This window comes from Gallinula chloropus (assembly GCF_964237585.1).
Source record: "Gallinula chloropus genome assembly, chromosome: 10".
NCBI lineage: Eukaryota > Metazoa > Chordata > Aves > Gruiformes > Rallidae > Gallinula > Gallinula chloropus.
Genome location: NC_140095.1, coordinates 8,847,616 through 8,862,304, shown reverse-complemented (window position 1 = coordinate 8,862,304; position 14,689 = coordinate 8,847,616). Strand labels below are relative to the sequence as shown.

General features: G+C 49.6%; 1 protein-coding gene across 1 annotated transcript; it reads right to left on the bottom strand.

The window, feature by feature from the left end:
* Positions 1-1,553: 1,553 nt before the first annotated feature.
* Positions 1,554-13,881, bottom strand: ZCCHC10 (zinc finger CCHC-type containing 10). The gene is made up of 4 exons (XM_084268741.1): positions 13,812-13,881; positions 10,378-10,539; positions 6,788-6,829; positions 1,554-3,400 (listed from the first exon to the last, which is right to left on the bottom strand). The coding sequence occupies exons 1-4, from the start codon at positions 13,850-13,852 to the stop codon at positions 3,133-3,135; spliced, it is 513 nt and encodes a 170-aa protein (XP_084124867.1). The 5' UTR covers positions 13,853-13,881; the 3' UTR covers positions 1,554-3,132.
* Positions 13,882-14,689: the final 808 nt, after the last annotated feature.

The window sequence follows — 14,689 nt, the reverse complement described above, 5'->3', positions numbered from 1 at the left end:
CGCGCACGGAAAAGGGGGCGGGGTCACACCGGGGGCCGCCCCCGCCCGGGCTCGGCCGGTCCCTGCGGGGCGGCGGGGGCGGAGCGGGGCGGCGGGGGGCGGAGCGGGACCGCGGGGGCGGAGCGGGGCCGCGGGGGCGGAGCGGGGCACTGTGCCCGCCAGGCGGGCTGAGGGCCCGGCCCGGCCCCCTCATGGACACCGCCGGGCAGCCGGCCCGGCCCGCGCCCCCCGGCCGCGGCGGGGTTGTTCTCGACGTGCCCCGGTGCGCGGCGCCGCTTCGCGCTCCGGCTCCCCGGCGCGGCCCGGTCTGCCCCACCCCGAACCGGCGGGTCCGAGCGGAGCCGGGCAGCGCGCCCGGCCCGGCCCCGGGGAGCCCCAGCCCGGTACCGCCGCAGCGTTACCGCCCCACTCTCCCTTCCATGGCCCAGGTGAGGCCGAGGCACCCGGCTGAGGGCCGGCGGCGGCTCCTGGAAGGCAGAGCCGGGATAAACGTCATTTCATAACGCAAGTGACCCCCCCGGCGTCAAGGGATAACGAACCGCGTCTTCATAAAGCCGATCCCCGCGACAGCAAGAGCCCCACGGGCGAGGGGCACCTCCCGACCAACCCAGAGCTTCAGCCCACAGGCCTCCACAGTGATTTCATCAGGGGCCCCCAGACACCTGCTCCTGGCTGGTCCTCAAGGTCTGGAGCAGTTCAGGTTGTGGTTCTCTCAGCTCCCAGTTCCTCTCCCTGAAATGCCATGCCTCTTCCCCAGGCTGCAGCAGCTGCTTCCCTCCAATTAGCAGAGACAGCTAATCCTGCAATAGTGGCTCTTCGGAGCTGCACAGGGCTCACCCAACTGCTCAGTCGATACAGGGACTCCTGCTAGAGTTTGGTGGGGTTTTATTTAATTAATGATCTTTTGTACTTAACCTAGAGCCTTGGAAAGCAGTAACTAACTAAAAAATACCTTTCCTGTTGAAAAGGGTTTGAATCAAAGCATCCAGTAAGAAACCAGGGTGTCATGTGGTGAAAGATGAACTGGAAAGGCTCTTGCCAGGCTGGAGGGTTTTACTCTGTAAAATAAGAGTATGTGGAGACAAACAAATGAAAAATAAATGTCTCAAATTCAATTTTGAATTCCCTGGATGCCCAAGAAAGCTGAGCCTCCACCCTCTCCCTTCCACAGGTGCTCCTCACCTCACTCCCTGCACGCCCATGCTGCCACCCAGCTCAGCGCCCACCCAACTAAAGCCTCCATCCCTCACAGAGTGGGACCTGCACCCAGGGGGGCTCTGCACCCCTCTTCCAGCAGCACCCCCACAACAGAGATGCCCCTGACAGCAACCTCACCACCACACCCACTCCCACCATTGCACAGGGCTCGCTGGACCTGCCAAGACAGTAACACAAATCCCTTTCTGCAAAGGGGTTCCATGCAGACACCTCACCAGCCTCTAGCTCGGACACTGGGCTTTGCAGTGAGCATGAAGGCAGCCACTCCTGTTCAATAATTTATTAGCTTTTCCCATCAGGTGGTACATTCACTCAACATGACTTTCAACAGTTTTCTGGCAGTTTTATTTACAGTCTGCAGAGCGCTCTGTCAAAGGCAGCGATGATTACAGACCAACACACACACCACATACAGATTTTCAAACATTTAAATAAGCACAGTTTATTCAAAGTTAATTCTACACACTACTTTCTCCATAAAAATATAAAAAATAGTTTAGTTACTATATTTTACCTAAACCAAGATATTTAAAGAGTTCTTCCACGTGTGATGCCCCCCTCCCCAAAAAAGGGCACTGCAACAGTAAGAAATTTAGCAGGCTGCAGCACAAATCAACAGACTAATGCCAACTGCTTCAACCCACCTAAAAAAGAACAATTACCTTCCAATTTGCAACCAAGAACACTTGTTTGGATTCTGTTGGGGAGTCTTGGGTGGTTTTTTTTGCACTGACTTGCTTCCTCATGCCCGATTCTCACAGACTCTTTACATAAAGACAAGGGACTGGTTGGTTATCCTGCAGACTGTAACACCAGGCGCCAAACACCAAAGACTGGGAATTCTGCATTACACAACCATTTTTTGCAAAAATATCAAAAGGGAAACACCTTCCTTAGGGACCTCTATTTAAAGGCAACTCCTTTTCTCACTGAGCAGCCTTTTTCTCATCTCCTTGAAAACAGTGCCCATTTTTGCTTGTTACTACTATTTCCTCTGGTTTTACTGACCATCTTCTAAACAGAATACTGATGGAGCTCTGAAAAACACCCACTCAAGCCCTTCTTGCACTAGGACACATTTATTTTACAAAAAAAAAGGCACAAAGATGAAACTCCCAAGCAGCATCAGTCACCACTCTTGCACTGCACACTGTCCTCTGACACAGACATCGCCATGAGAGACACCCCATGGCTCAGACAGCCCTACAAACACAGGAGCTAAGGAAAGGGGTGAGTTGAAAAGACTACAGCCTCTGTACAGCACAAGCAGGATACTGATCATTAACGAATGAACACTATCTACAGGTTTGTGTTGTAGTTAAGACTCGACCTGGAAGCGTCAGGAAGAGCCGCCAGAAAGAAGCTCAGCAGCATCTAACAGGTTAGTTAGCAGTGAGATGGATGGAAGGATGGATGGATGGATGGATGGATGGCAGGCAGGCCCTCTCTGTGCAACACTCAGCATTCCATTTCAACAAGGAGAGCGCTCGTACAGCCAGCAGCATGAAGCTCCTGCTTCTAAGGGTCTAGAGGGTCTCCTGGATGGAAGTGAAGCCGTCCTAAACAGGGTCGTAGCGTGTGATGCACAGCAGGATCTGCAATAAACAGCCTTTGCTTTGCAGCATGTAAACATCCAGGTTACTGGACCTTAGCTCATATAAACAAATCTGATGATAGATTTTTTTTCAACTAAAAAAGTAAATTTTTTCCATAAAAGGATAAACCACAAAAATACTCTCTCAGTAAGTCTCACGTGCCATTTAATGCCTCCCATGTCCTATGAACAGCTATGCAAAACATCTAGAAAGTTTTAGCAGTAGAAATGTTGACCAGTTAAACTGTTTGGCAACCAGGTGCTCAGAACACCTTTGAGGAGCGTTAGGATTCACTAAACCAGTTCTACACTGTACCACACTATTTCTTCTTCTTTTTCTTTGGTGGCTCATCGTCAGAGCTACTGTCTGTGCTGCTGCTGCTACTGCTGGAGGAGCTGGAATCCGATTCGAAGTCTGAGGAAGAGGAAGTACTACTGGAGGATGGAGAAGATGAGGAAGTAGAGGAGCTCTCATCGCTGTCACTGTCATCAGATGAAGAGGAGGTAGAAGAGTCTTCACTGTCAGATGAGGAGTCGCTGGCTGAACTGTCGCTGCTACTGCTGCTCGAGCTGGTCACGCTTTTAGATCTGAAAGGAAACAAACACAGAGATGAGAACAGGCCTGCTCACAGCAGCATTCCATACACAGCCTTCTCTGTACTGTGCTGTAACCCAAAGATCAATTATCTAGTCTGAAAATTTCCAGGACTGACAGCCTAAGACAAACCCCTGTGCCTCCTGCAGTCCTGAATGAATACATTTTGGCTGTTGGAGTAACAGCAGAGTGACACTGTGTACACAAAGTAACCCAAAACGGGGCTACAGGAAAAGGGTAAGTTGGGAAGCTGGCAAGGATCTCGTTCAGAGCGTCTGCAGACTTGGCTCAACAGAAGAACAAGGCTGCAAGAGAAGCATCAGTGTCCTGTACTGCTAAAGCCACGGGGAAGAAGGAACAGGGATCAGATCCCAGCACACCCCTGGAACCAAGAGTGGAGTTTTGGCAGCATAAAAATTGGTGGAGATTCCATCAGTGATTTCACAAATGTCAGGATTGTACCAGACAGAAGCTGTTCTTAGATTACTCCTGGCAAACGAAGTAACCTGACATAATGGGATGCTTATGTTTTCAGGGTGGAGGAGAAGGGGTGGGAACAGCCCATGGTAAAGACAGAATTACAACCAGAGCAAAGTGGATTTCTGTATTCTCTGCAATTTATCTTTTTTTTCATGTTTAAGGCAGCTGTTCTCCAGATCAAGGTCTCTGGTTAAGTAAGGCAACATGAATTCCAAGAAAGTAAATTAAATCCTCCCATAGATCTCTCTCCAACCAGAGTGTAAAGCTATTAATTCACCCTGCTTCCCCCACCAAGACAACCAAACAGCACACAAACATGCAGAATCCTCTGTCCATTAGAAAATTAACGTAGCAGCTTTTATCAGAGGGTTTGTTTAAATGTAAGAACCCCAGAAACACCAATGGTAATAAGGCTGTTAGAGAAAGAATAATGCTTTCCCATCCTATGTGTCAGCTGACAAATCTGAAAGCATGCATTAAGCTACGAACCACTGACATTTTTATGAGATCTATAATCTGTTATCTCCCTGCCTGCAGACACAATGGCTATTTATTACAGATAAATCCACAAGGGCTGGTTAAATATGGAGTTACTGATTGTGAAAAGCTAGTCTTAAGATGGGGAAAGAAGAGAAAAACGGGACTAGTAGTTTAAATCAAAAGTTCCATTCCATGTGCAGACCCATTTAGATGGGCAAGAATCAGCCAGAGGATTCCCCTGAATAACAGTTTTGTGACAGTAGATTAGGAAAGGGGAGATCAAACTCCACAGGAGCAGCCCAGGGACCTCTGGTATCTAGGACATAACCAGAAACCCACTCAGAGAAACATGAGAGCGTAACCCTCTATCCTGCTTCTCCTAGAGGAAGCCGAGCAGATCCATGAGAGGAGCAACAAGCAGATACTTGTTTCCAGATGATGCAATGTGTTGGTAGTTAGAGAATGAGGATGGAGATGGGAGCAAGTAAAATTCACTACTTTGCCTGCCCCAGTGAGGCAACATCACAGCCCAGATGCTATGGACAGGGAGATTGAAGATCTTTGGGTCTAGTACCCCAAAGCATTCCTCTAGCTCTCATTCAATCTCCTCAGACAGAGTTCACAGATGTTAGTATCTTGATTGTGAGACACTGCTGCATTTTGTAACACGGCCTACCAGCCCCCTCTGAGAGGTTTTGTCCTTCCTGATTATACAGCAATCCCAAAACAGCCTCAGGGGATTGGAAACCTGAACCCAATGTACAGTTCTGAGCACAGGCAGGTCTGGGTGCCCGAGGAAACAAGTGACCAAAGACAGGATTTTACCCTTCAGACAGGGAGATTTCAGTAGCACGTGCTCCAAGCCTGAAGTGGGCTTTCAATGAATAACCAAAGTACACCCAGAAGAGAGCTCTGTGTCAACTGAGGTCACCAGATTGTACAACTGCTGTTTGGCCTGTTCCTGTTTTTCTGGTTAAGCTTGTAGCCTACTTATTACTGTTTATATCAAAACAAACATACACTATGTAAAAGGTTAGTGCTCCCTGCTGCCAGAACACTGGCTTTGGCTTCTTTCCCCCTCTCCCCCCCCTCCCTTTAAATCTGGAACTTATATATTCAATGGTAACACCATGCTCAATCTTCCATGTTTCATTTTTCCTGCATCATGAAACTACAGCCAGCAAAGGAGCAGGAAAGGGATTTATAGTGATGGATTTGGTGCTTGCATAAAAGCAGGATAACAATTCAAAACTAGTTTTAAAATTTTAAGGGAAAAGCGAAGACCAAGCCAGCCCCTCTCCCATAAATCCCTCTGCTCTCTGTTTTCACACTGCTTTAGAGCTCAAATACTCTGAAAATCATTATGCCAAGAAGAAGACTGCAGCGTATGAGAAAGCTGAGGAAGGAAGAGGTCTGAACCACGTCGTTTAGATACCAGTTAATTTATGATCTCCCCGGTCCTGAGGAACCCCAACGAGAAATGGAGAATCAGAGAGACAGGAGCCTTTGAGAAAACACGTCCTCAGAGGAGAAGAGCAGTCTGACACAGCCACATCCCACACAGCCTAAAAGAAAGGTGTGTGGTAAAAAACTGCTAGGGCTTATTGACTGCCACACAAAGCAAAAGGCCCAGTCCTTAAAAATCTCCCCAAACCTGGTTTTAGAAGATCAGATTTAGAGACAAGAGAACAGTCAGCCTCACATGAGGACATGACGAGGCGATTACTGGACAGACATCATCCCCACAGGTAAAGCTCAGGACCTGATCAGCAGCAGCAGTACCACAGCCAGGGTTCCAGCTGGTTCTGGACTGGCTTTGCTAATGAAGACAGAAGGGAATTCCCAAGGAAACCTCACTGCAAAGTGAAGCATGAATATTGTTAAAAGAGAAAAGAGTTCTTGCCTCAAATTTGGGGGAGATTTCCTGGATTTAGTTTTGCTCTGGGAACAGGGTTTTTTTGTATGGTTTTGGGGTAGGTTTGGGGGTTTTTAGATGCTTTGCTTCATTCTCTAGACAAAGGCTGGGAGAGAGACAGCTGCTAGGAGAAGGGAATGAAAGTAACAAAAGGAAGAGTGAGATGGGTAGGTGGAGCGATTACTGGCTGGAAACCAGTGTGCTGCTCTTGCAGGATTGTTCAAGATCCACTTGCTGAGCTCTGATTATTGAAGTGAGCTTACATAGAGATGGGGCTATGGGTAGGAGGAAAAGCTGAGCACAGAGTTTATTGGTTTGGAATGGGAAGGGTTAGAAATTCTCCAAATGTCTGTGTACAAATGCCTGTCACAGGCTAGAAGCATTAAGGTCAGAACTGTATTTGCAAGGTTGACTTTCCCCACAGCTCCCTTCCACACCTCCTGCTGCAGATCCACTGCAGGATCACCCGCTACAGCAGCTGCACAACTTGTTGTTCCCCACATACCTTTTCTTCTTGGTCTTCCTTTCTGCAGTACTTTCTCCAGTGCTAATTAAAGGGGAGAAAAAAACAATGGCTGTGATTAATGCAGTAGGAAAATTAAACAAATTGAGCACAATGGAGCTGAGTGTAATATTAGAAAGCTGGTATCCCACCACAGAGGGCCACACAGCCCAAAGTTCCTTTGGCATCCCTTTGCAGTCACTCTTCCAGCCAGGAGAACAATACCTACTGATCAGAAAAATAGGGTTTTTTAAAAAAGGCATCAAATCACCTCTAGTTTTCTGTGACATGTATGCTCTGGCCTTCGTATTACATGGAAAACTACATTTTGGGATGGGAAAAGCAGAGGAGATAAGGATACCAAAATAGGTCTATGTGCCTATAATTAGCAATAACTGAATTGATTGAAACAAAGGGTAAAACCTGAATTAGTCCACAGCTTTCACCACCTATTTTTTCCAAGTCCAACAAGACACAGGACAATCGATTTATACCTGATGCTTTCCAGCTATTTGTCTTTCAGCTTCCCACGTGTTCACCCACTCCCAGGCAGTTGTAGTGGTAAATGACACAGAAGAAAGTTTCTTTTAACACAACTGGGGTGTTTTTTTTTAATCAAACCTCCCCTCTGGATTTTAATTTATTTATTTTTTAAAGAAAATAAACTGTTTTCAGTGAAATGTTCCAAGTCACCTGCTCTTCTCAGTCCACTGCAGACATACAGCCCATCATTCAACCTGGAACATACATGTGTGATTAAAGCAGTCCCTTGCCATGTACTTACAACATGCTTAATGTGCCACTGCTCTAGGAGGGAGCTGTGTGTTCTTTCACAAATCAGGATGCTTTTTTCCCCCCTCAGCTGAACTGTATTATTGGAAACCATCTTAAATACACAGAAATAAAAGCAAAACCTGCAAATACATTTCACTTGGAAGTCAGAGAGCTGTAGGTGTTGATAAAGACTCCAGAAAAGGGTAGGAAGAAACAAGCCTTCAGGTGTAAACTACACTGATTGCAGTAAAACTACTCAAGGCCAGAAAAAAATGGCTTTTCAATTTATTATTTTCTTGCATATGGTATGAAAATAAAATAGCTGCACAGAGAAGAGTTTTCCACAGTCTCCACCATCTCCTGGGGGCACCAGGAAGATTGGCTGATCTTCAGGTTTCAAACCAAATCACAACCCCTCCCACAGTGCTGAATGCCATTAACACTGACATCGGTGCCCTTGCCCCAGGTATCCAGGAGTCTCACGGGTAGGAGAAGGCACTGAGCAAACAGAATTCGCTCCCAAAGCGCCTATGAGAAGCGGCCTAATGCAGCCTTCAGTAACCCGGGCACAGGTCTAGGTCTCCCTCTAGTGTCTGAAGTATGGATAAGTACAGGAGTTCCCTCCTCTCCGGAGCTCCACAACTCGAGGGGTCAGTCCCACAGGTCAAACAAATCTTTTTCAGGACACTTGGAGGGTTTTCCCACCCCTGCACTGTCTTCACCCTCAGGCTTCCCGGGTTTGGTCCCATGCAGCAGCATCAGGAAGGAATAAGCATTTCCTCACTGCTCCTCCCCTCCCAGCTCATGCTCTGGGATGGGCAAGCCGTGGGTGGGCTTTGCTGGCACACCAGTAAGGAAGGAAAACCTCTGTGATATCCATCAGAGCCATGGGGTCACACTGGGCAAACAGACTGATCCTGCTGAAAGGAGTTAGTGCTGAAAAATCTTGTAAGTGGCTGCCAAAATGTAAATATTAACCTTATTAGCCTATGTTTGCCTTCTGGTTAATGATTCATTGCTAGATCTTTAAAGATGAGGATACAAATACTCAGAAGAGGACGTGTAGGAGACCAACTTCCCTGCAGACAAGACAGAACCTTCCCAGACAAGCTGTGCAAACAGTAAAAGTGTGACCTTGGCATCTAAGGAACTGGACACCTCACGGTACAGTTAAGGAGCTTCAGAGAGCTTATGATGACATAACCAGCATGAACCCAGCCCAGTTTAACCAGGATTAAAAACTGTTCCCATCTCAGGATTGCTTAGTCTTTCTTTCATGAGCTGACTGCACACCACAGACTGCTACACCCTCCAAAAACTCCAGAACACACCTAAAATTATCCCATACACAGACCCAAGCACGATGGCCAAGGAACAATGTCACCCTCAATTCACTATCCTCCACGGATGACCTGCAGAATTCCACAGAAATTGGGCAGAAAAGGGACATGGAGAAGTCTTAAACTCAGTCTTTGCCTTAAAAACCCTGCAGAACTCTTCCAAACCCTGTCTCCAAACAGAGCAAGTTCTACAGCTTAAGCACTCCTGCTTTCCTACCTGAAACACTAAGGGATTACAATTGCTTCTGAATTACTCACTGGATCAAAGTTAATTTAAAAGCCAAACGTTTTATGCCACTCTTACAAGGGGCTTCCACTTAAGCCAGTGTTTCAGCACTCCAATGCACGCTGCTGCCTCAGCTGACACAGCTGACAGTGGAATCAGACCTCCCTGCCAGACAGTCCCACCTATTTTCTTTCCCTGTTCAGATAAGAGAGCACAGGGTGTGAACATTCTCTCATAACTCAGTCCCTGGCAGCAGAAAGGACCCACAGCCAACACTCCAGGCTGCAAGTGGCAGTGACAGAGCATGTCTGCAGCTCCAGCTGTGACAGCTCCAAGTGCTCCTGTCCCCCGGTGGGGCTGAGGAAACAGCTCTCCAGCTACCTATGGTAACTGTATCTGAGTTGTGGTGGCAGAACAGACACCTTCCTACATAGGAATATCATGGAAAACTCGTGTGCTACGTTAGTTTTCTCTTTGTCACCTGGAGTTCCTTGTTAAAACCATTATTAAACTTGAGGGAAGCACTGAAGTCTACTCAGAGCAACATAGAAAGGGAATCACACTACACACACAGAGAGCTCTGCTTAGATTTTTCTGTCTAGCAGCAGGGATCTTTCACTTCTTCAGATGTCAGAAAGGGAGATGATTATGCAATTCAGTGAGCTGTTTTTAACTTGTGCTTGAGAGTCAGAACCACCCAGTGGTCCATCCACTTGTCTATCCATTACAGCTCACACTGAGTGCTCACAGGAGCTGTGCTGGCACAGACCCACCTCAGCTGACCCACCCAGAAGACACGAGTTTTAATTGCACATTCTACCAACAAACCTAAACAGAAGTGGAAGAATCAGAGCTTTGTTTTAGATGCATTTACAGTCTTCACACTGACCTCCTTGTACAAGCACATAAACCAGTGAAGCCACGTAGCCAAGGACTTTGGGAAGCAGTACTGCGTCCCAGATAAAGGCTCCAACTGTCTCAGGCTGGCTCAGCACACTCTCTCTTCCAGACATGCCAATAAAGTTTTTAGCATGTTTTAGATGAGCAGGTGTTAACTAACATCATCTTCATTTTGTGGGACCTGAGTGTGCATACCCCAGCTAAGATACCAACCAGCTCTACTACTACGCAAGCATCAGGCAGCCCAGAAGAAAAGATGACAAAACCAGCCTAGGAGCCCACCTTTCCCACTGAAAAGTTACCTTTCCATTACTAAATCCTAAGTGAGAATAATTTCGTGCTGCCAGCCTCACCTCTGCTGCAGTAAGAGGCGCTTCTCTTTCTCCTGAAGGATTTTTGCCAACTGTGCCGTCCTCGAAGGTCTGTGCAGGTATTTCCTCTTCCCGGTGCACTCGTACGTCCAGTGCCCAAACTCCAAACACTTCTGACATCTGACATGCTGCTTGTTTGCCTCCCTGTAAAAGTGCAGAACTGCTTAAGTGACTGATTCCAAGCCAGCTCTACCTGCTGGAAGAATGCTGCAGCTTTTCCACAACACAGACTGTTAGCAGTGTATATAGTCACAGTCAAACCAGACATTCCTGGGTGCTTCAGCTATTACACTGTTCTTGGCCTGATTTAAGATGGAACAGAATTTAGGGAAACACATTTCCATTTTTTTAAAGCATTCCCACATCAGCTCTTTATGAAAGAGAACAAAGAGACACTTTTCTTCTCTTCCAGAGCTTCAGCTCAAGTCTCCTTCTGCTAAAGCAGCAAATGGTGAACTGCTGATATCAACTGTCACCACGCTCATCAACCGCGCTGGACCTGCCTTCCCTTTGGCTTTTGCCCCAGCTGCAGGTCAGCCCACCTTGCAGTCTCCCCTCACTCTTACAACCCCATCATTTCCCACCCCCTTCAAACATCATGAACAACTTGAGCATTTTGGAAAAGGCTGCTAGGACCAGGTTAATCCCATCCCCAGAGCCAGGTTTGGATCGGCTTTCAGCATCCCAGGGTGGAATTGTACCAGGGCTGTTGGGAGCGATCGTGCTGTGGATGGTTTGTTACAGTCCAGTCCCTGCCCGTGGCTCCAGGTTGCTTCAGAGTGTGTCAGGACACTGCCAGCAGACAGCAGGCAGCTCCATCTCCAAACCCTGGAATGCAGCACACAGACCAAACTGGAAAATTCTCACAGCCTGCTGGGACTCCCAGCAGGTAAAACAGATGATGGTGGTGGTGGCTTGTCTGGATTCACTGAGATTCACTGAAGGCTGGCAGAAGGTTTATCATAAGGAAACCAGGCTCCTGCTCACTCTGCACTGGAATCAAGTGAGCCTTCACTGTCTGCTCAGTACCATCCACACCTGAAGAGTTTGGGGAGCACTTTACATCCACACCTCAGTTTTCACACTGTGGTAAAATCCTTTGCTCACCTTTAGATGTCATTAAGGCAGAAAACTCCTAATTTTGCACTGTAGCTCTTATTCCACTATTCTGAAGCCTTACAAAAGCTGTACTGCTATCATCCCACAGGCACCCTCCTCCCTTACAAATAAGGAAACTCACAGAGCCGTCCAGTGACTCACTCAAGGTCAGAATCACAAACTGCTTCTAGAGCCAGGACTGAAGTCACGACTCTGCAGCTCCTGCACAGGTCACTGCCACCACTGTAACTCACTGCCACCTTCTACCATCTTTTCCAAACACCAAGACACTAATTTTTCAAGGTGAGCCCATCCACACTGTCTGAAATCAGCTGCCCTGTCTTCACTAGGAGGGAGTTCCCAGGCTGTGCCTTTAGTATTTGGAGAGCAGGAAGTGGCAGACCAGCAGTGAGCCCTTTTCTCTCCAGGGGAGTGTTTCTTTTCAAGACAAGGTGTGAATTGCTTCTCTTTCAACCGCAGCCATCACCCCTGTGCCAGCTCTTCAGGATTCAGAATGGGGTCTCCTTCTGAACATCCAACACTCTGACAATGCAGAGAGTATTTGGCTTCACAATCTGTCCTTAGAAACACTAATCCAAATCAGCACCAGAAAACCGAATAAAATCGCAGCCTGGGCTGCACAACTGAAGTGGGCTTGTTCAGCCTGGAGAAGAGAAGGCTGTGGGGGGACCTCATTGCAGCCTTCCCGTCCCTGAAGGGAGCAGAGGAACAGGAGGGGAGTCAGCTTGTTAAAAGAGCAGATAATGGCAGGACAAGGGGGAATGGACTAAAGCTAAAGGAGGGAAGGGTTAGATTAGATATTAGGGGGAAGTTTTTTACAGAAAGAGTGGTGAGGGGCTGGAACAGGCTGCCCAGAGAAGTAGTAGATTCCCCGTCCCTGGGGATGTTCAAGGCCAGGTTGGATGGGTCCCTGGGCAACCTTGTGTAGCTCCAGGCCTGGAGGTTGGTGGCCCTGCCTGTGGCAGGGGGTTGGAGCTCTGTGATCCTTGGGGTCCCTTCCAACCCAGACCATTCTATGATTCTATGATTCTAATTAACTCAGACTCTGACAGTAACAAGCAAACCAAACGCCTTTGAGTGGTTCACTTTGTTCTGCCTTGGCCTTCAGGCTCTGCCACAGGAGTTACAATGACAATACTCCCTCCTCTTCATCAGCATAAAAAAACATCCACTGTTTTGAGCTTGCATCCCAAACTAGCTCAGACCCCAAAAGGAATCTTAAAGTAACACTCAAAGAACTCAGAACTCCCAGGGCTTTAGTACTACAGACAACTCCACCCCAGCTGAAACAGTAAAATCAAGCAATAGAAGTAATCACCAGGGAAAGAGATCAGGTTAGCTCAGCAGCCATGGAACTATAAACACCTTATCAGCACGAACAGGTTTAACACTAATGCACCAGAGTGAAGTGAACTTTTAACAGGGATCAGTGAGCACAGCTGGGAAGCAAAGGCTGGCAGGCATACCCACCATGCACACTGTGACATAACAAGAAACATTCCTTGACTCTGGATAAAACAGCATCTCAGAAGGAAATCACAGCTTAAAGTAACACCTATTGCAGAAATGCTTGGAAATTCCAAAAATGCTTTGAAACAATTTCACTGGAAAGCGTGCCAGCATCTCTCCTCCCTGCTCCAGTGTCTAACCAGAACAAAACCAGAACAGAACCAGAACCAGAACTGTCCCACCAAACAGCTCACAACATACACCCAGAACTTATTTTTTAACATTTAAAGCCCACAATAAAGACTGGAAACCACCTGCAACAAGCCCTCCCCTCACTAAAACACCACAGCACCCCGACACCAGCACTGCAGCCTTCCCCTCATTGGTGTGAACCCCAAAACCGAGAGGCTGGGGAGCTCCTCTCCTTTCCCACCACCGGGCACATCACCCCCCACGCTGCCGCTACTGGGGGTCTCCCCAGCCCTGTTTTGAGGGGGTTTATCTCCAAGGGCTCCATCCCAGGCTCAGAGCACCTATGAGAAGGGGGGTTTGTGCCGCCGGAAAGCGCTGCGGTCCCACTGCCCCGCTCGCGGGGAGGGGGGCGGCGAGGGGAGGCTGAGGGCCCCGGAGCCCACTGCCCCGCGGGCTCCTCCGGGGCCCTCAGCCTCCCCTCGCCGCCCCCCTCCCCGCTCGTCGCTGCTCAGAGCTCCCCCAAGGCCCTCAGCCGCCCCTCGTAGCCCCCCTCCCCGCTCTCGGCTGCCTCAGAGCGCTGCCCAACGGGTCCCTCGGAGCCCCGCCCGGGCTCTCCCGCCCCGCCACAACCGGCCCGCCGCCGCCGCCCGACTCACGCCTGTCTCCGAGCGATGAGGCGGTGCATGGGAGTCGCCATCTTAGCGGCCAGACCGGGAAGTGAGGCGCGGGCCGCGCTGCATGCCGGGCCCTGACCTCCGCCTCCTCCTCCCATTGGGGGACGGAGCGGCGGCCACAGAGAGGGAATCCTCCCCCGCCCAGAGAGGACGGCGCTGGGAGGGGCGCGCTTTCCGCCTCGCCTCGCCTCGCCTCCTCCCGCGTTGCCATGGCACCGGCGGCCCAGCGCCGTCCGCGTCCCCGGCGCTTCGACGCCTCGCCCAGCCTGGGCCCCGCTGTCCCCTCCGCTACCCCTCAGCTGCCACGGTGCGTTGTCTCCTCGGGGAGCTCGGCGGCGCCGCCTCACGCAGCCCTCCGGCCGTCCCGCCAGCCGGGGCCCGGCCTCTGCTTCCCCCTCCCTCCAGGCCGAGCGTTAGGCGAGCCTCCCTCACACTCCAAGTCCTGTAATTTCCCTCACAAGGGATGCGGTTTAAATGCCCGAAGCGCAGCAGAACGGGCTTTCGCCTGCCAGGAGGGTGCAGAGAGGTGGGCGATGGTCTCTTCAGCCAGGGGACAGGAGATGGGACAAGGGGCAATGGGCTCAAGCTGCCCCAGGGCAGGGTCAGCTCAGCTGGGAGGGAAAAGTGCTTCCCTGGCAGAGTTGTGGGGCTGTGGTACAGGCTGCCCAGGGAGGGGCTGAGTCCCCACCCCTGGGTGTGTTTAACAGAGGGGAGATGAGGTGCTCAGGGATCTGGGTCAGCACAGGACAGGGACAGTTGGACTCCATGGGCTCAAAGGGCTTTTCCAACCTTGTGATTCTGTGACTCTGTAACTGCGGGACCCCCGCTCCAGCCGTGTGTGTGGCCAAGGAGCCAAGCGC